The sequence below is a fragment of the Aquarana catesbeiana genome, linkage group LG06 (genome assembly GCF_042186555.1).
Source record: "Aquarana catesbeiana isolate 2022-GZ linkage group LG06, ASM4218655v1, whole genome shotgun sequence".
Lineage (NCBI taxonomy): Eukaryota > Metazoa > Chordata > Amphibia > Anura > Ranidae > Aquarana > Aquarana catesbeiana.
The window spans coordinates 378,096,087-378,122,724 of NC_133329.1; the positions used below are offsets into that span (position 1 = coordinate 378,096,087).

Genomic DNA, 26,638 nt, shown 5'->3' on the forward strand with positions numbered 1-26,638 from the left:
TCAACTCCAGTCATATAATTGGAGGAGAAAGAAACAGCAGGAACACTTGAAAAGTCAACCCTGAGCTCCTCCTTCTGTAAACATTTTTTCCTGTGTTGGATTGGCAGAACAATGTATAGCAAATGAGCCCAGATTGGCTGCCTGCATTCACCCTCCCTCTACTAGTGTAAGTGCCTTTGTGCAAGAAGCTAATATAAGAAAAAGGTTCAGGTCATGCTCAAAAGTCTGCATGCTCTGGCAGAAATTGTGAAATTTTGGCATTAATATTGAAAATATGACTGATCATGCCAAAAAACGGCCTTTTATTTAAGGATAGAAATCACATGAAGCAATTTATTATCACATAGTTTTCTGGATCCTTTTTAAATCATGATGATAAAATAAATCACCCAAATGGCCCTGCTAAAAAAGTTGACATACCCTGGAATGTTTGGCCTTGGTACAGACACAGAAGGTGGCACACACAGGTTAACATGGCAATTAAAGATTAATTTAAGAACAGTCAAAAGACCTGCATAATAAGGTCATGAAACTTTACAAAGGTGAAAAGGGACATAAAAAGATATCCAAAGCCTTGAATATGCCAGTCAGTACTGTTCAATCACTTATTAAGAAGTGGAAAATTGAGGGCTCTTTTGATACCAAGCCAAGGTCAGGTAGACCAAGAAAGATTGCAGCCATAACTGGCGGGAGAATTGCTCAGGATACAAAGAAAAACCCCACAGGTAACCGCAGGAGAAATACATACTGCTCTCCAAAAAGACGGTGTGGTTGTTTTTAAGAAACACAATTCAACGATACTTGAACAAAAAACAGCTGCATGGTTGAGCTGCCAGAAGGAAGCCTTTACTGCGCCAATGCCACAAAAAAGTCAATGAGGCGTGTCAAGGTGTTGTTGGACATATTGTAACCAGGCTTTTTTGTGGAACTTGTACGATAAAGGCTTCTTTCTGGCAGCTTGACCATGCAGCTCTTTTTTTGTTCAAGTATCATCGTATTGAGCTCCTTAAAAACAACCACACATCTTTTTCCAGAGCAGCATTTCATGTATTTCTCCTGAGGTCACCTGTGGGTTTCTCTTTGTATCCCGAACAGTTCCTGTGGCAGTTGTGGCTGAAATCTTTCTTGATCTACCTGACCTTGGCTTGGTATCAAGAGATCCCCAAATTGTCCACTTCTTATTAAGTAATTGAACAGTACTGACTGGCATATTCAAGGCTTTGGATATCTTTTTATATCCTTTTCTATCTTTGTAAAGTTTCATTACCTTGTCACTCAGGTCTTTTGATGGTTCTTTTCTACTTCCTCATGGCTCAGCGTCTAGCCTGCTTAGTGCATCCAAGTGAGAGCTAACAAACTCATTGACTATTTATACACAGACACTGATTGTGATTTAAAAAGCCACAAATGTGGGAAATTAACCTTTAGTTGCCATTTTACCTGTGTGTGCCACCTTCTGTGTCTGTACCAAGGCCAAACATTCCAGGATACGTAAACTTTTTATCAGGGCTATTTGGGTGATTTCTGTTATCAGTATGATTTAAAAAGGATTCAAAAAACAATGTGATAATAAATGGCTTCATGTGATTGCTATCCTTAAAGCAGAGGTCCGGCCATTTAAAAAACAAAAAGTCAGCAACTACAAACACTGTAGCTGCTGGCTTTTAATAAGGGCACTTACCTGTCCAGCGGGCCAGCGATGTCGCCCCCCCCGAGGCCGATCCGTCCATCGGATTGGGTTCCGGCGCCGCCATCCTAACTAAGGGAAATAGGCAGTGGAGCCTTGCGGCTTCACTGCCCTTTTCCTACTGCGCATGAGCGAGTCGCGATGCGCTTTGTGAATGGCCCTGTTGTTTTCTGGGATACACACATGTCCCAGAATACAACGGGGCAGCTCGCCGAAGAGGAGGAAGTGACAGAACAGCGCCGCGGAATAGGAAGAGGCAGATTAGGAAGACTGCCTAGCAACAGGGGTTTCTGGTGGGTAAAAATAATTTTTTTTTCAAATTTTTTTTATATATTTTTTGTAGAATTTTAATGTCATTTTTTATTTTAGGGTGGACCTCCGCTTTAAATAAAAGACAGTTTTTTGTCATGATCAGTCATATTTTCAATATTGTTGCCAAAATTTCACAATTTCTGCCAGGGTATGCAAACTTTTGAGCACAACTATATGCTAGATATTTAAAAAATAATTACTTCTTATTTAAATTTTTTTTTTTTCTTATTTATCTATTCATTTTTAGACCTGCCGGGAGTTCATCTTCCTATTAGAAAAGCCTCTGAGGTGTAGTTTTTGGCTCCAGTAATAGTAATATGACGCCAGATTGACACATTTTCTAGATACATAATATTGTGTTAGGGAATATCATTGTGAGAGCACTGTCATAACGCCTTTTTGTTCTGCCATATGGCAGGCAAAAACATGCTGAAGCTTCACGACTCAACTTAAATTAAACCGAATAATATCTTCATAGGATAAATATATACCTGTCTAATGTCGAGAACCTGGGAATCGTCCACTGCCTCAGCCTCACACTATAAAAAACTGAATTCTTTATGCATTTCAACATAGCAAATCCTCAAGTTTTTGTGAGGGGGTAACTTTTAAAAGGAGCTCTGAAGAGGAAAATTTAGTGCAAGTCAAGGAAGCAAGTACTTTAGGGGCACCTATAAAAAAAAAAAATCTGCATAGCTGTTCATCCATTGAAGCAGCATGTTAATTCGTTCTGTGCAAATGGGACAAAATCTACATTCTCTGCAGTTTGAATCTGTAAATGCAGAAAAAACTGCATTATGGCCACTAGATGGCACTGACTATCATAGGAAAAAAGTATGCTCCTTAGCTCCATCTAGTGTTCATAATGCAGTGTTTTCCCAATGCACATGTTTGAATTGTGGAGAATATAGCCTGATAACATTCAGTTTTGCTTCATATGCTTTGTGCGGCGTTAGTGCCAGACAGTCAGAGGTCTTGCAGTCTCATAGCACAGTCATAAAACTCCTCCTACAATCTTTAACCAGACAGTGATATAAGATTGCTATATACTGCTGATGAGAAAATGTATTTAGCAGTTTATATTTATTAAAATAATTGCATTTCCATGTTCTGTGTACGAGACCAAATATAGTGAAGGGAGGGTCCAAGGTTTAGTAACACTTTAAGTTAAAATAACCTTCTGTGTTTAGGATCTCCCCAGCCCCCCCCCTTATAATTACCTGAGCTCGATTTCAATCCAGCACTGTGCCCAAGAGCAGGGGCTCTCTCCTCACTCTGCCTCCTCACTGGCAGACAGATAGCCGGGAGCCATTGGCTCCTGCTGCTGTCAATCAAATTATATGATGAGGGAGTGGTGGGCTTGGCCAAACCCCGCTGTCTGTGTCAATAGACGCCGACAGCAGGGCTCGGGAGAGACCCAGCACAAGTGCCCCCATGGAAAGCAGCTTCCTATGGGGGCACTCTGCGGAGGTGGGGGCAGAGACTGGTGGCCAAGATGAGGAGGGTCGGGGCTACTCTGTGCAAAAACCACAGAGAAGGTAAGTATAACATGTTTGTTTTGCATGGGTATAGCCTGTTTTTCAACATAGGGTGTGGACATAGGCTGCTCTTTAACAGGGCGTGAACATAGGCTGTTCTTTAAAATAGGGCATGGACATAGGCTGCTCTTTAACATAGGGCGAGGTCATAGGCTGCTCTTTAACATAGGGCTTGGACATAGGCTGCTCTTTAACATAGAGTGTGAACATAGGCTGTTCTTTAACATAGGGCATGGACATAGGCTGTTCTTTAACATAAGGTGTGGACATAGACTGCTCTTTAACATAGGGCGTGGTTATAGGCTGCTCTTTAACATAGGGCGTGGTCGTAGGCTGCTCTTTAACATAGGGTGTGGACATAGGCTGGTCTTTAACATAGGACGTGGACATAGACTGCTCTTTAACATAGGGCGTGGTCATAGGCTGCTCTTTAACATAGGGCGTGGACATAGGCTGCTCTTTAACATAGGGCGTGGACATAGGCTGCTCTTTAACATAGGGCGTGGTCATAGGCTGCTCTTTAACATAGGGCATGGACATAGACTGCTCTCCAACATAGGGTGCAGACATAGGCTGCTCTTTATCATAAGGCGCAGACATAGGCTGCTCAGATGGTCAAGGGAGAATGGTCAACGTCCTTAGTCTTAGGTATGTAATGTTCAATCCAGTTGTTCCAGACCTGTTCAAATCTATGTAATTTATCCTTGAGCATCACAAACATATTTTCATTCAGGAGATACCAAGTCATTTTATTCTTCACCTGTGATATTAAGAGGGTGGAAGACCGGCAGGCCTTTGCTAGAACTTGTCTTGCCATTGAAAAATGGACTGTAAGGAGTTGGAGAGAAAATACTTTCACTCATCGCTCCCTGAATGGCTAGATACACGAACTGTCATTATTTTGTTTTTGTCAGTAATGAGTGATGGCTTGCTCATCCAGACAACAATGTAGGGAAGCCTGAAAGTAGATGAGCATTTTATTTGCTCTGGGTAGTGATCCTGTCTTTGGTAAGTTGCCACCAACAATAGAATTGCTGATGTGCCTTAGTCTTAACTCCCTGTGTTAGTCTTTGGTTCTGTTCAGTGCCCTACTGCTGAATTATTTAAAATCTGAACTTGAGTTAGGAATCACAGTCTCAGAAAGAGTCTGATTCTCAGGTTCCCTGTTGGTCAAAATTATTCGGCAGAGAAGAGCATGAACTCTTGAAGCATGTACCATCATGTATGTCAGTAAATGGACTCTTTTCTAATGCATTTGCACTTCATTCTTCGCTCATCAGTCACCCCATTTAAACCTCTGTGAAGTTTGTTTAGTCAGACATTTAACTACATTTGGCAGAGAACTTTCATTTCATAAATGAAATATATTGGTCTTTTTTTTTGTCTTCATAAATGTAGGTTTGCAAAAAGTGAACCTAAGTGTGTTTTGATGAATGCTAATAAGAGCCCTTTATTATACAGTATGCTGTGCATTAGAGTTTCACAGTTACTTCTGTATAAAATATGTATTTTGCCTCGAATGAGAACTAGACAACTCTGTATTTTATTTGGTTAAAGAAACTCCTTTTCACATGCTAAAAGCGTTATCTGGATTTTGACCTCCAGTAATTTTGAAACATTCTGCTTCGGTGATCGCACTGTGCTTTAATAAAAATGCTAAACTTGGATTCAAGACGTGTTATGAAAGTAGTTTGCGCTTGTTAAATCATAGTTTTATGTGTTTGGGTAAGAAGTAAATAATGAAGTGCATCATTTAAAAGCTGAAGGCCGCTGTAGGTAGGTAAATATTACAGGATCTGATTGGTGCTTGGATGCAAAAGATGTTTGTTGTCCATAGCAAGCAACCATTGCCTTTCCATTGCTAGAATAATGAGAACTGGAATGTATTTACAATTGGCAACAAAACTTACTTCCTCAATTATGAAAGGAACATTTTTTATTTTTTAGAGTGGGGGAAGAGTTCAGACCTCAGGTTTATGTACTGCGTTATTTGTATTCACTGATGGGAGAACTTACTACTACCCCTCTCACCAAGGGCGTCACCAAGAGAGACCACAAACCACAATATCCTTTTTTTTTTTTTCACAAGCTCTTTCTAAACCTAACATCCTAAAAGCCCAACTCTGGGCTTCTCTTAAAGTGTTAGTAAACCCAGGACCCTGTATTCACTATATCTGGTCTCCCACAGTACGCAGAACATGGAAATGCAATTATTTTAGGAAATATAAACTGCTAAATTTCTTTTCTCATCAGCAGTATATAGAAGTCTTGTGATTTCTATCAGTGTCTGGTTAAAGCTTGTAGAAGGAGTTTTCATTCTCATCTGACTGTCCTATGAGGCTGCAGGACCCCTGACCCTCTGTCTGGACAGTGCTGATTGACCTGTGCTGATCACATACACCATTCCAAAAAACACTCTCTAGCAATACACACCAAACTGAGCATGTGCCGAGTGTTTCTTGGGCTCTGTGCTATCAGCAGATGAATTGGGAACAGAAAAAGAATGGGAGGATCAGAGAAGACAGGATCAAACAGCCTTTTTACGCAATGCAGAGGATTAAAATCTTAGGTTCCGCAGTGATATAACAAGCATGCTTTATTGCATATACAGACTGATTTTAGGGTTGTGGATTTACTAACATTTTATATTTACCCATGCAGCCCCCAACCCCTGCCGACAATGCATGGGTTAAATGAGGTTAAATGAGGAGAAAGGAATAAGTACAAATACAATAAGTACAAATATTTATAGCTTATTCCTCACTACCCAAGCAGCTGGTGCTCTCCTCCATTGTCCTAGATTTCTGGGATGTGGGCAGGTCCTTGACATTCTCGTGTACATTGAGGAACTGCTGGTCCTGCATTGTACACAATGACATCTTCAAGAGCTGATGTGATGAGAGCTGTGACTGTCTAGGCAGCAGCTTTGGGGACCAGTTGCACAGAAAAATTGAAGGCCTGCTTGGGCAACAAACAAGGTAAGAATGTCAATTTATTGTTTTCTTACTATCCAAAAAACACATGTATCCATGTAGTGCAGAGGAGACCCCAGAGCTGTAGTCTGCAGGATTCTCGAAGGCTCCCCAGATAAATGAATGGGTCAAAATCGTAAATAAATAGTATAAAGAGGATCCAGGGGGTCTCTCCTATTTCTCCAAATGGTCTCCACTCAGCAGGTGTAAACTCTGGGATGTTTTGCAGACACAAGAGCTCATTGAAACCTATGAGCAGTACATCTTTTTGGTTACTCATCTCCAGACCATTCCGCCTAAAGATTAGCTACAGTAGCCAGTCTATTATTTTAGGGACTTATGAACATCTTTACAGCTTAACCTGAGATGTTTCTTTGATTACTGGGATCTTGTACACGTATTGTTCCATCTGTATGTATTTAGCATGATATCCTCATTGAATCCGTGGCCTCTTTTAAGATTGCCCTGTATTTGGCTCCATCCATCTTCCCATCAACTCTGACCAGCTATCCTGTCCCTGCTGAAGAAAAGCATCCCCACAACATGATGCTGCCACCACCATGTTTCACGGTGGGGATGGTGTGTTCAGGGTGATGTGAGGTGTTAGTTTTCCACCACACATAGTGTTTTGCTTTTAGGCCAAAAAGTAAAATTTTGGTCTCATCTGACCACAGCACCTTCTTCAACGTTTGCCGTGTCCCTCACATGGCTTCTCGCAAACTGCAAACAGGACTTCTTTTGGCTTTCTTTCAACAATGGCTTTCTTCTTGCCACTCCTCCATAAAGGCCAGATTTGTGGAGTGCATGACTAATAGTTGTCCTGTGGATAGATTCTCCCACCTGAGCTGCATATTTCTGCAGCTCCTCCAAAGTTACCATGGGCCTCTTGGCTGCTTCTCTGATTAATGCTCTCCTTGCCTGTCAGTTTAGGTGGACGGCCATGTCTTGGTAGGTTTGCAGTTGTGCCATAATCTTTCCATTTTCAGATGATGGATTGAACAGTGCTCCATGAGATGTTCAAAGCTTGGGATATTTTTTACAACCTAACCCTGCTTTAAACTTCTCCACAACTTTATCATTAACCTGTCTGGTGTGTTCCTTGACCTTCATGATGCTGTCTGTTCACTAAGGTTCTCTAACAAACCTCTGAGGGCTTCACAGAACATCTGTATTTATACTGATATTAAATTACACACAGGTGGACTCTATTTACTAATAGGGTAACTTCTGAAGGCAATTGGTTCCACTAGATTTTATTTAGGGGTATGAGAGTAAAGGGGACTGAATACAAATACACGCCACACTTTTCAGATTTTTTTTGTAAAATAATTTGAAAACCATTTATCATTTTCCTTCCACTTCACAATTATGTGCCACTTTGTGTTGGTATATCACATAAAACCCTGATAATATACATTTACGTTTTTGGTTGTAACATGACAAAATGTGGAAAATTTCAAGGGGAATGAATACTTTTTTAAGTCACTGTATGAGTGACTTAACAGCCACAGTTCTACTTTTTAAATTCTTGTAATGCTTGTTTGTAGCAATAAAGATTTTTTTTGTAACACAATTGAATTATTGCCTAGAAAATCCCAAAGCAAAGAGGGGATTATTTCTCATTATGGATATATGGAAGAATCATAAACAATATAAACTTAACACTACTTGCGGAAGGCCAGAATGAAATTGTATTTTTAATCAACAAGACAAGATAAGGTTCCCCCCTTCTTTAAGGATAGAGAAAACAGAATACTAGGGTCTGTATTGAACTCAAATGTCAGAAAGGCAAATAATTAGCATGGGGCTATTCACAATGCCAGGAGCAGCTCGAGTTCTGGAACGGCCTTGGTTAACCTGCGTTGCCAAAAAAACACAGTTTTTGGCAATGCAACACACACATACTTACTGTATATGTGAATTTACGGTACTATTTAGAATGAATGGATGAATGGCATTGCACTGTTACTCACATACAGTATATCTGTGTATTATCATGTGTGGCTGCAATGAACAATACATGGTGTATTGCACATTACATACAGTTTAAGATAAGTGCACACTTTCAGCCCTGCAAACTCAATATGTGGACTTCTAGCCAAAATTAGATAGTAAAGGTAGGTCTACCCATTGGAACATGAATGAGGACAAAAACCAGACAGAGGTTTTAATCCTTTTCCACCCCATAAAAAGGTTATTGGCTGAAGTTGGGCTTTAATAGGTACAGTAAATTTAGCTTTAATATACTATATAAGCCCCTCTATATTTTCTACAAGTAAATGTACAAAGTTTTTCTCAAGAGAAGAAAATCTGAAGACTTAACTTTCAGCAAACATTTTCTGTAAGTGTCCGTTCCACAAATTTCTCAGAAGCTCCCTGTATGTCATAGTGGAAGAAAAGGGAACTGGTGCACGGTGAGATTGTAGAGCTTAATAACTAACTCCTAAAATCAATACCCACAGCTCTGAATTTACAAACAAGGCAAATAATATTGCCTGCACTTCAAAGAATTTTATTCCTATACACATGATAAATTAATTAGTTAGCAAATCCTTAAGCATTACTTATGCAAATGGCCTAAATGGGTTTTTCATGCAAATTGTGTTCGCTTGCAGTTCACCTTGCTGTGAAAATATTTAAAGAATGTCTGATCTTACACACAGGTTTTGACAGCCATGTGTGAGCTAAAGTTGCTATTTAAAACTATTCAGAATTACAAAGGGGGCATCACTAGGGATGAGGTTCGGGTTCGCTGCTAACAAAATTTTGCATAGAATCACCAGGACTGGTCAAAGTCAACTGGACGAGTCACAAGAGTCAAAAATATGAAGGAATTGGTAAACACGTCCCCTTGTTATAAAAGAAAGGGCTCACAGCAGCCATATTGTCTGTCTGTGTTGGAGCTTTTAGGGAGAGTTGACAATTCTGTGTTAAGAAAGTTACTTTTGTAATTTTTGCATTGGTACATGTCCCCCAAAGCAGTTCCCAGTATCCCATGCCTGTTTGATGATATCTTGATTATTGACTCTACAAATGGCCAGAATTGAATAAAGAGATTTTACCTCCAACTGCACCAAAGATTTGCTGATTCTTAGATATCGCTGAAATGTTTCCTGGCAATTGGAGATCATTTCCTGAAACTTTGTCAAAAATAGGTGTCAGAAACAGTTCAGAAAAAATGCATGGGAGTCAGTTGGGAAGGTGAAATTAAAGTGACTTAAAGTGGTTCAAAAGTTTGAAGGTTTTTTTTTTTACTTTCATGCATTTTATGCATCAAGGTAAAAAAACTTCAATATGCAGCTTCCCCCACAGTGCCCCCTAATACTTACCCAAACCGGATCGCGATCCAGTGATGTGAAAATGAGTGACTGCTCTCATGGATCTCATGGGAGAGACAGCAGCGGGAGCCAATGACAGTCTATCATAGCCAGTAAGGGGAGAGCGGGGGCAGGGCCAAGCCCTTTTCTGTGTGTCTTATTGCTATGGGGGCAATTGAAGAAAAGGAGCCTGGATCGCCAGCGGGGGACCCGCCCTGAGGATCAGGGCTGCTCTGTGCAAAACCTTTGCAAAGAGCAGGTAAGTATAAGATTTTTTTTTTTCTTTAATATTACTTTAAGCAAAGGTCCCAAAGCAACAGGAGAGGTGGGGAAAACATAAATCCATAGAGTGAATGAAGCAAAAGCAGGGACAGCCTTACTCTGCAAGTCTTCAGGTACAACTTCTTCTTCAGCAAGAAAAATTGAGCCACAGACTAGTCACAGCTCCAAATCTCAAATACAGTTTTTTAAGACTTGCAGTTAGAGGCTGCAGTGCCCTAGATCAGGGATCTCCAAACTACGGCCCTCCAGCTGTGGCGGAACTACACGTCCCATGAGGCATTGAAAAACTCTGACATTCACAGACATGACGAGGCATGATGGGAATTGTAGTTCCTGAACAACTGCAGGGAGATAGTTTGGAGACCCCTGTCCTAGATGATCTCACACTACAGATGCAAAGCTTTGAGGCTCAAGACATGGGAAGGGAACCCCCAGTAACAGGAAGCAAACTGTTATTTTTCAAGAGGAATTCAGGACAAAAGGTAAATCATTCAGAGTACTACTCAGGCACAGTAACACTTCTAGGTGTTTCATTTAAGAAAGCAAATCTTCACTTTTTGAGTTCAGTTCCATTTTAGGTAGCCAACTTGTGATATAACTTTCTAGCAACTTTGTAAAACTGAAATAACACTTTAGGGAACAGTCTGTCTTTTAAACCCAGACCCAGTTCTTTCAAGAAACCTAAGATTGCATTTATTTTTTGTTCAGAATGATGCTAAAGAATCTCTTTATTTGTAATGTGCTTCATATTGCAGTGTTAGATAATGCTAAACTATGTTGTGTGCAGGTCATTGTCAGATCAGGACCAGGAACATTCCTAAGCATGGCAATCTACGATAACTATATATTTTGGTCGGACTGGGTGAGAAGAGCCATTCTCCGATCCAACAAGTACACCGGTGGGGATACCAAGGTTCTACGCTCAGACATCCCTCATCAGCCAATGGGGATTATTGCTGTGGCCAATGACACCAACAGCTGTAAGTAAAAACAATGTTTCTTGTCACTTGTATAATATGTTTATAATCTGGGAAGCTGGAATTCAGCTTTAATAGCAGAGATAATATTTCAAAGGAAAAAAATGCTTCAGCTCATTTATTATGTATTTAGTGTGCGGAATGCTGTGTGCCTTAGTTGCGTCAGCATGGGTGCCATCCTGCTTAGTAACACAGAAAGAGTGACTTGCCAAGCTCCTGAGATGACTCCCGGAATTCAGCAAATGATGTTGTAATACGCCTACTAGTAAATGTATCACCTCATTTTCCCTGGCTGGCAATGAGACATAAAATGTGAACATTCCATGAAAATATAGAAGGAAATACACCCCTTCAATCCATGCAAAGTAAATGTAAAACTTCTGCTAGAGTTATGCCAGAATACTTAGTGACTTATCTGAAAACTGTCAGCTCCTAATTTAGGCAGACGTTTAAAGATTTAGTTTTGGGTAACTACATACAAGAAATTCTATTAGGTGACTTGTGACAGCTCGCTATGTGCATTTAAATAGAAAGTTATATAGGAAAATAACAGCCTGAGAAAGTTCTGATGAACAATACTCACCTTGTGCCAGAAATTAGACCTAGGGCAAAGAAACAGAATTGGGTTAATGGCCACCAGAAGCCAGACACTTTGAAATGCTTTTCCAAATTCTCAGCTTGAAATATCCCAATACTACCTATCAATAGCCCAAGCAATTACCAGTAGAGGTTCCAATGTCTTTTTGCAGCTTATAGTGCCACAGTGTCCATGCTTTGGACATCCAAACATTGCCATATTCTCAACAAACAGTAAATAAGCTTTAAAACAAGCTCACTTATCCCTTATCACTGTAGCTGCAGGCACCATGGAGTAATTCAATCTCATGTTTATAGCAGAAGCATTTTCACTTTTAGCAAATAAACTAATTCTGTCCCTCCCCCCTCCCCTCCCAGCAGTGACTTTGCTGCCTGCAAGCCTGCTAAATTCAGGATGAATTGCTCCGCAGTGACTGCAGCTACTGTGGTCAATGATGGCTTGTTTAAAAGCTCACTTACTGCTTGTTAAGACTAATTGAATATGACCGTTTTTTTTTTTTGTGGGCTGAGAAAACAAAGAATATTTTTTAAACCCTAGTAAAGGGGCATTCTGGTGTGAAGTCTCCCTGAATCATCCAGAGGACAGCCTCTTTATGTGATGGCTTCAAGAGCTAGGAGCCACAGTCCAGGAGAAGCACTAAACTTAAAAAAAAAATGAAAAGCAAAATAACCTGATTTAGTTAATCTGCAGTTAGCATTATGCTACGATATGGAAGAAACAATAGCAATGAAAAAGAAACTAACTCACAATTTCACAAACTATGGAGACCCTGGTATCTCTTTACCTCTACCGAGGAATACAAAAAACTAATAGAGACCCGATTTTATCAATGTACTGTACAAACATATTCTTGTAAGATACGAAATGTAGCTATTCACTAAGAAGTATTATTACCAACCCTCTTATCTGATCACTTAGATAAATCTGTTAATTATATGACTTTATTTTTAAACACAATCAATTAGAAATTTCTAATAGACATACTTAACAATCACAAGATATGCCATACTTGAGATAAAATACCCTAACGTGTGTAACATAAAAATGTAAAATTACATCTTTTACTATGGTATTTCTTAAATTATGAAGTAAAGTATTGTATTCATAAAGTACAGCTTCCTAACATTGTTTGCATTAATGTATACATCATTAACCCTTTTTTTAATTTTTTTAAATCATTTTTATTATTTTAATTTCCTCTTTTCTGTTGATTTATATCATACTATACCTTGTATGTTTTCATTCCATTCTTCAAATAAAATTTTTTGAGAAAAAAAAACAATGCATTGCAATGTGGGTAAATCATCTATAGAAAACTTAAAGTGTATGTAAAGACAAGATGTATTGATTTTGGATTTTTGTTTGTATAAAATCTCCCAATGTGAGCAATTCCCCTCTTAGACAGTTATTATTATACAGGATTTATATAGCAAGATGGGGGCAGACAGCACAGTTACAATGCAATTCAATACAGGAGGAATTAGAGGGCCCTACTCGTTAAAGCTTACAATCTAAAAGGGAGGGTTATGTCATACAAAAGGCAATAACTGTGGGGGAGGAGCTGATAGGTTGTCCCAAAAACAGGTGTCCCCATGGAAAGAATTCCATCTACATCTTGTTCTTGGGACAACTCAAAAATTTTAGATGTCCCCTTTATTTATTGGTGACAATGGTCAACAGCACAAATAGAGGGGTGAATCTCCCCAATGAGGGCACAGACACCAACAAATACTTGAAAGAGGGTTTAAGTCTTTGCTACTCTATACAAAAATTGAATAGAAGTTTTTACCTAGAGTTACATTTTAAGACAAGTCCCACAGATCATTTCCAATAGACCAGTTGCAGTATATGTTTTTAATGTAAAGGGTGTGCTTTGAGTTTGAACCAGAGATTGGAGATTTAGGACCCAAGCAGTGTAGAAGTCTTTAGACCTGAGCATTCTATAAGCTGAGCATCCATGATCTTTCATTTTTATTCAGTTTCTGTTACCCAATTTTTTATTTTATTTTTATTTTTCTCAGACAACTGCAGGTTTGCATTGTATCACTGGAAGACCTTCTAATTATTTTAGTATGCTTATACAGTATGAACATATTTATATTTATGCATTTATGGTAATATATTCATATTCATATTTGTTAAATTTTTGTGGTTTTCAGCATATGAATCAGCGTAGTTTCCTCCCTTGAATATTTATATCTTCAAAAGAATTTACAGATTAACTTTGAAACTTTATTTCTTTGTGTTGGCTTTAGTTCCTCTTCCCACATTTCACTATCCAAAAGGCTATTATTTTTCACATTAATTGGTTATAAGCAATAACTATTAAACATCCTAGCCTGTATTCATAAACTGTTATGTGTAATACTATACTATACTATCTCTGGATTTTGTTACACGTTGATCAATTAATTTGCATTTGTCATAAGCTGGATACACACTATACAATTTTCTTTAGATTTTTTCCTTTAGATTTACCAAAACCATATAATATGAGGTCAAATCTAAACACTTTCAATGTGTATGCAATCAGTACGACCCTTACACTACATAGTTGAAGGTAAATCTAAAGGAAATCAAACAACAAAAGTCATATAGTGTGTATCCAGCTTTAGTAAGGACCTTAGCGAGTCTAATATATGTACAAATTAGAAAACGTTTTATGCTTTAGTCATTTGAAGATTAAAGTACACCTATCATGATATTCCAAGAACGGGTATAGACATATAAATCTATTTGGGAGTTTCTGGGCGGCGAGAAAGATAAGTAAATAGTCTACAGTTAAAAAGCCGATCTTTTTATTTGTACAAAAGACTATAAGAAACATTATGATAAAAAATGGAAGCTGTCATCGCTGAGCTTTCATTTTAGAAGCTAGTTCTTTGGCTCTCATGCCGACCCTCTTGTTGCAATAATTGACTTGGAACAAAAATGCACACAAGGACTGTATACTGTGACTTTCCTGATCTGCATTGGTGTTCAAACTTGGCAGGTATTAAAGTAGCATTAATCCCTCAACGTTTTTTAGCTTAACACATTTAGCATTATAAAATAAGCATTCCCAAGTAAATTATGTGCTAAAAGTCTTACCCCCAGGGCTTACAGTTTACAAATTTCAATGCTGTTGGCTCCTGCTCTTTCAGTGGGGCTTCCTTGAACCCCTGGTGTTTATAGGAAAGAGTTATAAGTGGACAGTGCAGTCTCCAGTCCGTCTGTTAGCTGGTGGAGGAAGGAGGGAGAAGAAGGGGAGTTCATTGCCACCCTAGGCTATGAACCTTTGTGCCTAAGGGTAAACAAATCTTAATGCCTAAGCACAATTTTGCAACTTTGACGTGTGTTAGTAAAATCGTAAATATCATCCCAACTACTTTGTGCATCTAGGTGAATTATAACTTGTTTTTTTTTCAGGAAAATTGGGCTTTCATTTGGTGGTAAATGGTAATAGATATCTCCTGAGTTTTTTTTATTATTATCAAAGGAAAACTGGCCCAAAATAGTTTAAAAAAATATAGCTGTATATTTCTTGCTACTACCATAACCTGTTCCTGCCAATCGCAGCAAATTCCACATATGTGTATATTAGTTGTTGTTTGTACCCATAGTACAGTCCCGAAACAATAGTGCGCACTTTGCTTTTTTTTATCCCACCTAAAACACACGGATAATAACTGACACTGATACTAATTGAAAAAACTGTCCAAAAAAAAATACTGACCCTGTTCTTTGATCCTGATCTTGACCCAAACACTAACCCTTATTGTATTTGTATTATTGAATTTTTGTTTTTTTTTTGGTTTTGTTCTTTGTTTTTACACACTCTTCTCTGCAAGAAGAGAGAGAGATGTTGTATCTCTCTTCTCAATTCACAGAGAGAGAAAACAGGGGGGACAGGCTTCACAGTGACTGATCACTGTAAAAGCCAATCAGAGGCTATCACTGCAATCAGGTGACCCAGAATCGGGAGATATGCAAATATGTGGCCCCACACAAAAGCTCAGTGCAGTGGGGTCACATATTTGCCCACGCTTGAAGGGGTTAAACTGGAGCATAGCAGGGAAGAAAAGATAAAGAAAATGCTGAATACTTAGTAAGTGATTAAATCACCTTCAGAAAATGTTTAAAAAACTTATTTAAAGTGGTTTTAAAGGCTCATTGTTTTTTACCTTAATGCATTCTCTCCATTAAGGTGAAAAACCTTCTGAGTCCAGTCGATCCTCCTATACTTACCTGAGCCCAATCTTGATACAGCGATGTGCACAAGAGCAGCATCTCTCTTGGCTCTCTCCCTCCTAATAGGCTCATAGACAGCAGTGGGAACCATCACAGCCAATGAGGGGGTATTAGGGATGGAGCTAAGCTGCACTCTGTGTGTCTATGGACACACAGAGTGGGGCTCGAGAACGAATCCCTCACAAGTGCCCCCAAAGCAAGCGGCCTGCAATGTTGGACACTTGGTGGTATAGAGGAGCCAGGAGCACCGGCGCAGGACCCAAGAAGAGGAGGATCAGGGCTGCTTTGTGCAAAACCATTGTACAGAGGAGGTAAGTATGACATGTTTATTATTAAAAAAAATAATAAAATAAACCAAATCACTTCAAAGCTCATGAATCACCATGACAGGCAGGTAACCTGCACATTCAGAAGGAGCAGAACAAAGGAGTGGGGAGCAAATGATCATTACAATCTCTTTGCAAATCAATCATTCCTTGTCCTGTCTGCTGGAGCCCGAGGGCCACACAGCCACTAAGAAGAACACAAATGTGGCCCTCGGGTCACAGGTTGAGGTTTAGACAATCTAGAACCGGGTATCAACTCTTAACTTCTAGTTCCAGGAAAGCACATCTCCTAAACTCCTTCCTATCAACCCAGCTCGGTGCCAGTGTTGGCGCATTTTGTTCCTCTGAATAGTTTAAGTTAAAATGGTGGCCAGTTAGGTGCTGCTTATAAACATCAGATCCTTCCAACATCCCTATGAATACATAGATGCACACGATTTGAACCCCAGCAGGACTTTTTAGGCAGAATAAGAGGTGATACACAAATGTGTATTATAGAGTAATAAGCACAAAAGCTTTATTTGCATACAACAATAAAAAATTACCAAAAAGTCATATCGGTCACATAATCAAAAAAAAGCGCTTGGCATAGTAGTGTACAATACTTGACTGAGCCAAGCCTAAACCTAGGCTTACCAGTACATTTATACTTACCTACAGACTTACATCAGTGGTCGGACTATTCTCCCCTTTTTCCCTTGGGCCGGTGGGAGGCGGTATGACACATCCCTGTGGATCTCACCAAATGTATGCTTTTTTAGGATGATACAATGTGAGTACAAGATGAGTATTAGCCTCAATGTAATCTACTTATTATTCTGATATTAATTATGTATATACTTACAATATTGTAATTATATTATAGACCTGTGCACCCTCCTCCTTCCCTGAAGAAGGAATAAACATAGCTCTGAAACGCGTTGGGAAATCCTGTGAACACCTCAAAGGTTCTGGCCATACACTACTAAAGGCAGGTCTGGTTCTCCAGTACCAAGAGTAGTAGAGTGTCTGCTCAAGTATTGTACACTACTATGCCAAGCACTTTTTATTGACTGTGACCGATATGACTTTTTGGTCATTTTTTATTGTATGCAAATAAAGCTTTTGTACTTTTTACTCTATCACATTTGAGTATTACCTCTTATCCTGCCTAAAAATTCACACTAGATTTTAAATCGTATGTACCCTGAAAGGTTTAGACAGCTGTAGTTCAGCCACATTTAAAAAAATAAATATGAGCCTCAGAAATCCAGAGTTTCCAAGCCGGAAGCCCAAGCGAAGTCAATGAAAATCTCAACCAGGGTTCAAAAAGGTGCGTATTGTAGAGCAGTAAATGATGCAAAATTGTGCTGAATGGTTTGGGAAGTTCTTAGCCGAACTGCCCACCAAGATGGTGGTGGTGGAACCAAAAAAAAAACAGCCCCTAGTCACTTCCTATAAAAATTCTACCAGTAATATTATAAAATAAGGGTAGGACCAGGTGGCACTGGCAGTCAAGCTAAGGATGCCCTGGCAACAGCCTTATGCCACGTACACATGACCGGTTTTGCCGTCGGAATAAACTCCGAAGGTTTCTCCGACGAAACTCAGATGGAATTTCATTCAAACGATCTTGCCTACACACGGTCAACCCAAAGTCCGACCAAAGTCCGACCGTCCAGAACGTGGTGACATACAGCACATACGACGGGACTAGAAAAAAGGAAGTTCAATAGCCAGTAGCCAATAGCTTCCGTCTCGTACTTGCTTCAGAGCATGCGTGGTTTTTGGTCCGTCGGAACAGCATACAGACGAGCGGTTTTCCTGATAGGAATTGGTTCCGTCGGAAATATTTAGAACATGTTCTATTTCTAGGTCTGTGAAAATTTTAGAAAAAAAAAGTCCGATGAGGCCTACACACGATCGGAATATACGATGAAAAGCTTCCGTCTGACTTGACCTGACTTCTGTCGGACATTCCGCTCGTGTGTACGCGGCTTTAGAAACAATGTGAAATCCGGAGCAGAAGCAGTTTTTCTAGCTAACACAGATAATGTTAATCTGGTGGTGCACTGCATTTTTTTGGGGGGGTTCAAAATGGCTGACAGGTATTCTGTATCTGCTGCTTTTTTACAGTAAAAAATATTTATAGACGTTGCCTGCTTTATTAAACATACAGTCTTTTCTCTTTTAATAAAGGTGAGCTGTCACCTTGTTCCTACATGAACGGAGGCTGCCATGACCTATGCCTTCTTACTCCCGATGGTCATGTCAACTGTTCCTGCAGAGGAGACCGAATATTATTAGATGACAACAGATGTGTGAGTAAGTAATATATTCTACACTGCGAAAAAAGTAACATTGTAAACAACACAAAGTGCAATGCAATATTAATATTTCATGTCATATCTTTGACATCTCCATGCATACTATATGTGATACAGCTGTCATTTACATTTGCTGCTGTTGATTGCAAAAACAGAAAAATAAAGCAACAAGGCAGGCAGGGGGGAAAAAAAAGTGGAATTTTGGAATCGTATTGGTGTTATAATTATGTTTGGTGCACAGTTATGTTGGGGGCTGAAAGCCCAACATTTGGGATTTTGGTTCTACCACACTGGAAGGTAGGGTCATTCTCCAACAGCAACATCGTTTGATGTGTATTTTCTTTATTTATTTATTTTGCTAGTTATTTATTTAGTTATTTTATTAATTAATTAGTTGAGCATGGGAAAGAAAGAAGCCTTGTCACCTTTTCATTGTTCATGTCTCTCTTTCAAGGAGGAAGGAAAAGGAAGGTGCTGCTCAGAAAAATCAATCATATCCTAGTTCACATATTCTTACCTACACTAGAGAAATAAATAGCTGACACATGATTGATGGTCAATGCAACACACATTCTGGTGCCTATTTTGTAAACCTATTCCTTTATACAGACCACACACATTGGGGTTGATTTACTAAAGGAAAATAGGCTGTTCACTTTGCAAGGGCAAAAAGTTGCACTTTTAAAGCAAATTTTCCCCAGAGCTCAGGGAATGTGGTGAAATTTCACTTTTTAAAGAACACACATGAGCAAGGAAAAAAAAATACTTTTACATGATTGGATGATGGAAGTCAGCAGAGCTTAACCTCATTCACTAAGCTCTGGAGCAAATTCCCTTGCAAAGTAAACAGTTTATGGGGTTGATTTAGTAAAGACAAATAGACCATGGGCTTTGCAAGTGCAGTTGCTTCAGAGCTTAGTAAATGAGGTAAAGCTTCACTTTGTAAAGAATACCCAAAATACGTGCAAGGAAAATAAAAAAAAATAACAAACAGCATTTTTCCTTGCAGATGATTGGATAATGGAAGTCAGCAGAGCTTCTATTCATTTTCTAAGCTTTGGAGCAACTGCACTTGCAGAGTAAACTGTCTTTTTTACTTTAGTAAAGCAACCCCTATTTTCTTTTAGTAAATTAACCAGTGGCGGCTGGTGCTCCATATTTTGGGGGGGGCGGCAAACAAACCCTCCATCCTGCCCGCCAGCCCTGCACTTACCCCAGTCAGGTTGCGGGAGGCTTCTCCTCCTGGCCTATCCGGCCGCTTCTCCTCCCGGCAAATCCGGCCTTAGGAGCTGCTTCCTGTCCTGATTGGCTGGCAGGAGAAGCAGGAAGACAATAGTGAATATTGATTTGCTAATGTCACAAGTGGGTGGTCTCAGGGCACAGTGCTCTGCACCCCGGGCCCTCCCTTTTTGAAGCCAATTAGAACCTCAGGCTCTAATCACGTGCTTAAAAACAAAGACATCACTGGAAATCTATGTGTCCGGCGCCCCACATGGAGATTAGGGGCCAGCGCATAGAGATTAGGAGAGCAGCGCCCCTACGCCCCTTATGGACCTGCCCCTGCTGAAATTAACCCCATTTTATTGTAATTGTACAATCTCTTTGTACCATTAGGGCTTACCTAACTAAGTAATTAAAGGGTATATAAACCTTAGCAATAAACTTCTAAATAAAAAATGTGGTTCTTTGGAAAAGTATTTTGTCACAGCGATTCAATAAGTGCAAAAAAAAAAAATATCACATTAGAAATTCAGATCTGTCCTGTGCACACTTCTAATTTCTGTAATAGATTAATTCCTATGAACTATGCTGCTATGAGAAATAATACATAATTTCATATGAACTATGCTCCTATGAAAATGCTAGTCTAGTGGCAAAAATGCAATATAGTAGTTCAGAAAACTATGCTGTCCTTTGGCCGTTAGATGGAGCTGACAATCGGGAATTAATCTATTACAGAAAATATGGGAAGCATTCATGCATTCGAATTCATCCAGCAAATGATTTATAAATAGACCCATGAGGATTGATGTACTTAAACTGGAAAGTGCAAAATCTGGTGCAGCTGTGCATGGTAGCCAATCAATTTCTAACTTCAGCTTGTTCTATTAAGCTTTCATAAAAAAAAAAAAAAAAAAATAGAAACTGATTGGTTTCTTTGCAGAGCTGCAACCAGATTTTGCACTCCCCAATTTTAGTAAATCAAGACCATGGTGTTAAGAGGAAATTGGGAGCTGAGTGCATTTCTGGAAGATCAATGTTTTTTTTTACTGGCAGGGTCTTTAGAGGGATAAAATATGGAAAAATATGCATGTATGAAATATACAGAGCTGTACTTAATTTTTTTTGGGCTCTTGTCCGGGATTCCTTTGAACAGTCCAGGTTTTGAAACATATGCCCGGGTTTCAGCCTGCCCGAAACCCGGACACATTAGTCAGACCGGGCTGTGGCTCCCCAAGTTATCGAAATAGGCACACACAAGTCTTTTGCTATTCGGGACCTGCGGGCTGGTTCGGCATCACTGAGGGGCAGGGCGATGATGTCAGCAAGAGCAGTTTGGCCACACCCACTGTTCACAGCAGCGCATATAGTTACTACTCTCCTAGGGGCACCCAAAGGTGTCCCAGGTCTTTTTTAATCCTATAGTGTATACTATGAATAAAAAAATGTAAAAAATGGCCATGTTCCACTAAAGTGTTCAGGTTTGGTTTGAAAAAAAGGTGGCAACCCTATATGTAACTGATCAGTTAATTCCCTATACTGCATAATGGTGGTTACAGTTCTGATTTATAATATTTGAGACCAGTTTGATGTTGTACAACTGCAGTCAATGTGGCCAACAAACATTAGATGATTACAAATCCGACATACATACATACAGCAAGTGCTAGGACCGGCTGCTTGCCCTTCCTGCCTCACTTTTGTTATAATAGGAACTTTTTGCAAGTAGAGTTGTCCTGTTTATAGGAAAAGTTGGGCTTTAGACACAAGAGAAACTTTATGAAAAAGAGACGTCACTGTTTTATATCCATTATGTGTGGTCTTTCAAAATATTTTATATGTGTTTTAAGGAAATGTAATTTATTTCCATTAACCTTATTATTTATTTCTCATTTTTACTTTTTTTAGCCAGAAATTCTTCCTGTAACTCTTTTTTCGAGTTTGAGTGTGGGAATGGGGAATGCATTGATTATCAGCTGACCTGTGATGGTGTAATTCACTGCAAAGACAGATCAGATGAAAAGCAATTATACTGTGGTAAGTTAAAGAAGAACTCTCATGATGATGAATGATGAAGAAGACGGAATGTAGTTAATGTATAATACCTTGCTTTAGCCTCTCTAATGATTTGCTAGTGTTTTACAGTGCAATTCCCCTCTTAAAGTTATTGTAAATGCATATTTTTTTTACAATTACATATCATACTTGCCTGCTCTGTGCATTGTTTTTTCACAGAGCAGCCCCAATCCTCCTCTTCTCACATCCCCTTCCAGCAGTCCTGGCTCCTCCCCACTACCGAGTGCCCACCATAGCTTGCTACGAGGGCACTTGTGCAGGCTTACTCCTGAGCCGACTCTATGTATCCATTGACACACAGGGGTGTAGTTTTCATTCTACTCTGATTATCCTATGAGGGTGCAGGACCCAGGACCCTCTGTCTGGACAGTGCTGATTGGCTCTATGCTGATCACATGCACCCTCCCAAAAAATAAAAATAAAAAAACTTCCTAGAAATACACACTAAACTGAGCATGTGCTGAGTGCCTCCAAGGCTCTGTCCAGCAGGTGGATTGGGTACTGTGGAAGACGGGGGGGGGGGGGGAATCAAAGAAGACAGGATCAAACAGCCTTTTTACACAATGCAGAGGATTAACCCCTTAGGTTCCACAGTGAGTGTAACACAGTGGACAGCACAGTGGTGTAGTGGTTAGCACTTTCACCTAGCAGCAAAAGGATCGCTGATTCGAAACCCAACCACGACACTACCTGCCTGGAGTTTGTATGTTCTCCCTGCGCCTTCGGGTACTCTGGTTTCCTCCCACACGCCAAAGACATGCTGGTAGGTTAAAGTGGTTGTAAACACACAATTTTTTTTTCTTTAAAACCCAGAAAGACAAAGGCATAATGAGCTAGTATGCATAGCATACTAGCTCATTATGAAATATTCACCTGAGATTGAAGCCCCCGCAGCGGTCCCGGCACACTGCTCTGCCCGGCAACATGTCTCCTGGAGTTATTTCTGGGTATCGCGGGCTCCGGCGCTGTGATTGCTCTCACTGCTGCGCATGCCGCCGTTAACGATGCGTCAGCTGAAGCAACAGCATTGCTTCAGTGCGCATGTGTCGATGACGTTGGCACATGCTGATACAGGGGATATCTCCTAAACCATGCAGGTTTAGGAGATATCCACGATAGCTACAGGCAAGCCTAATTATAGGCTTACCTGTAGTGAAAAATGATTGTAAAGGGTTTACAACCACTTTAATTGGCTCCTTTCTAAATTGGCCCTTCTATGTATGAATGTGAGTTAGGGACCTTACATTGTAAGTTCCTTGAGGGCAGGGACTGATGTAACTATACAATGTATATGTAAAGTGCTGCGTAAATTGACGGCGCTATATAAGTACCTTTTGCACCTTAAATAAATAAACAAGCATGCTTTATTACATATATAGACTGATATTACTGTTGTGAGTTTAGTACTTAAACCCTAAAGGTAACCCTATCACATAACATTAAAATATGGCTAAACTTTACTTGAACTTAGTTGTGATGGCTGCATTAGATTTCCTTTTTCTTAATTTTTTTATTCGCACTTGGTGATCCTGACAATAATGCTGTTTCTGTCCTGATGATTTTTTATTATTACCCAGACTGCACTAGACTGATATAAAATAAAAGGTGGTTGCTACGGGTTTCTTATTTTTGGACTGCTCTTTGTTGCGCTTTATTGAATAGTCCCATTTGTATCATTTGTATATTATACAAGTATAATGAGAGTTCCAATTGTGCAAATATTACATAACCTAAACTACCTACAAAGCAAAGGTGCTGGAAGAAAGTGTCATTTTATCTATTGCTTTTAGTTTTTTTGCATAACATCTAGAAATGTAAAGGCGGTGAAGATTTTTTCAGTTCATCAATGCCTTGGAGTATTTGTAAAAGTGAAGTATGCACAAACAGGATAAAATCTGTTTCTTTCTATAATGGAGACCCCTGGCTATTTACGAATTGACAGTTTTTCTCTGTCGCTGCAGGGGGAAAATTTCCATCTCAAGTGTGGGAGTTCACGACCTTGTGTAGAAAGGTTTTTAAGATGCTCTTTTTTTTTTTGCCTGGGAAGTTTATGTAGCTGAGAGCTAGAAACTATCATTTATTTTGGAAAGCAATGTAATATTAGATTGTCGGAGAGTCCAGTTCATGCGGTAAAATATCTGGCAGGGTTTAGAAGTTTTAAAACATGTCAATCTAATATATTTTTGTAACTAACACAATTACCATTTATTTATTTTTTAATGCAAGCAGCTTGTAATCTGCTCAGAACCCTGTGAGTTAGTTATATATGATTTTAAGCAAAATGTGAGCCAAAAATAAAATTAAAAGGAATATCCTTTTAAAGAAAAAAATAACGTCTGGATCGCCTAAATTATACAATGCAAATGGAACAACTGATTGGCATTGATAGAGATACAATGGGCAACTTTCACAACATTTGGTCTGCTTTAAACATACTCAAGGGGTTGAGCGAAAAAAAAATAATAGTGTGTACCTGGCTTAAGTGTTGTTTCTCTCTGGTGCTTCGTTCCTCTGTTATCAGCGCGAGTCACTTCTGAGAAATTTTCCCGACACAAGATAACAAAACAGTTCTTCTGCTGTGTGAAGGGGGTGTGTTCCTTTCCTCCAATCAGCTCCCACACACTGTAACTGCAGCTCCCCACCCCCTCCTCTGTGATACAAACAGATAGAGAAGGATTTTAATATGATTCTGCCCTTTTGAAGGGGTGTAGGGAAGAGAAGACTGCAAATAAACAAATACAACTTATGTAGGAGGATTTGTTTCATCTCTGTGTATCATCTGAGGCTGTTCACTTCACTGGGTATTTGTGAGGGTTTACGAGATTTAAGAGAAGGCAACACAGTCCTGTTGATTTGTCATATGTATAATTATTTAATTTCATAAGCATTTCATAGACATTGGTTTATCCTATCATTAACACCTTATATTTCACGTCTGGCTGTTGCCATGTGTACAGTGTACTGAAAATGTATGTGTGTACAATCTGAATTAGGCCATTTCTGTGCTGTAATGTTCACTTGGTTGCTTCAGTAAAGCTGCTGCTTCAGCTAGCTGCTGCCATAACAATGATATTCCTCTTCAAAGTAGCAACATAAAATGATGGTGGGCGGTCCGTAAGTAGTTAACCACTTCCCGACCGCCTCACATACATATACGGCACCAGAATGGCACCGCTGCACAAACCGCCATATAGGTACATTGGCCACTTTAAGAGCCATAGCAGGCGTGCGGGGTCCCGATGAGCGTGGCCGGTGGGCAGGATCGCTGCTGGCCACCTGCGATTGGGGGCACGAAAATGAGAAAATGAAAAAATGAGAGCACACAAATACCTGTTCTCTCAGGGGAGAGGAGACAGATCATGTGTTCCTACTAAGTAGGAACAACGATCTGTCTTCTCCCCCAGTCAGTCACATCCCCCCACAGTTAGAAACACTAACTAGGGAACACATTTAACCCCTTGATGGCCCCTTAGTGTTAAGCCCTTCCCTGCCAGTGACATTTACACAGTAATTAGTGCATATTTATAGCACTGATCACTGTATAAATGTCAGTGGTCCCTAAAAATTGTCAAAAGTGTCCGATCTGTCCACCTCAATGTCGCAATACCGCTAAAAATTGCAGATCACCGCAATGTCATAAAATGCTCTAAATCTTTCCCATGGTTTGTAGACGATATAACTTTTGCGCAAACCATTCAATTTACACTTATTGCGATTGTTTTTGCCAAAAATATGTAGAATATATATATTGGCCTAAACTGATGAAGAATTTTTTTTTTTTAATTGGAATATTTATTATAGCAAAAATTTAAAAATATTGTTTTTTTTCAAAATTGTCGCTCTTTTTTTGTTTATAGCGCAAAAAATAAAAAACGCAGAGGTGATCAAATACCACCAAAAGAAAGCTCTATTTGTGGGAAAAAAAGACATCAATTTTTTTTGGGTACAACTTCGCACGACCGCGCAAGTTGTACCCAAAAAAAGTTGTCAGTTAAAGTGACGCAGTGCCGTATAACAAAAAATGGTCCGGTCATTAAGGGGGCAAATTCTTCTGGGGCTGAAGTGGTTAAAGCTTAAAGCACAACCCTAGAAAAAAAAAGTTTTCCCATTCTTTCTGCTTCCTTGTAACGTCCTCTCCTTTTCCCCACTCACTTCCATTTGTTTGGATGACCAATGCACACTATTTCTGGTCATTTGCACTCCTCCATGAACACTACAAATCCCAAAATCCATAATTCCTAGAACAACTTGGGAGCAAGCAAGAGGGTGGCTGTGTTTCTACATATAGTGGGACCACGGAGAACAAACGTAGCTAACCACAAACAGGAAGTTCATCAAAACAGCAAAATAAAAGGGACGTTTCTGAATTAAGAGTACATACTGTACATCCATATAATTGTTTTAACCAGAGTTTAGTTTTACTTTAGGGAGTTAATGCTACGGCATTCAAAGACATTTTAGACAATTGTGTGCTTCATGCCTTGTAAAACAGTTTGGCAGGGTGCTTTTCTATTTCAGTATGACTGGGCCTTTGTGAACACAACCATAATTTATTGAGTTTAGAGTAGGGGAACCTGAGTTGCCTGTACAGAGCCCCAATCCTACTGAACACCTTTGGGATGAACTGGAATGTTGATAGGGGGCCAGGTCTTCTCATCCACCATCTTTATCTGACCTCACAAGTGCTGTTTTTAGATGGGTTGTTTCTATTCCGGCATGACTGCACCCTTGTGTACAACGCAAAACACCCTTGTGTACAAAGCCTTAGTCTGATGAGTTTAGAGTGGAGGAACTTG

General features: G+C 39.5%; 1 protein-coding gene across 6 annotated transcripts in view; it reads left to right on the plus strand.

Annotated features, from left to right (window-relative positions):
- LRP1B (LDL receptor related protein 1B) overlaps positions 1-26,638 on the plus strand; it is a 2,172,167-nt gene that overhangs the window by 1,739,278 nt on the left and 406,251 nt on the right. For all 6 annotated transcript variants that reach the window (XM_073634235.1, XM_073634238.1, XM_073634240.1 and 3 more), the window contains exons 44-46: positions 10,896-11,088; positions 18,418-18,543; positions 21,675-21,803. In XM_073634235.1, the coding sequence (XP_073490336.1) occupies positions 10,896-11,088; positions 18,418-18,543; positions 21,675-21,803 (448 nt within the window). The remainder of the gene's footprint in view (positions 1-10,895; positions 11,089-18,417; positions 18,544-21,674; positions 21,804-26,638) is intronic.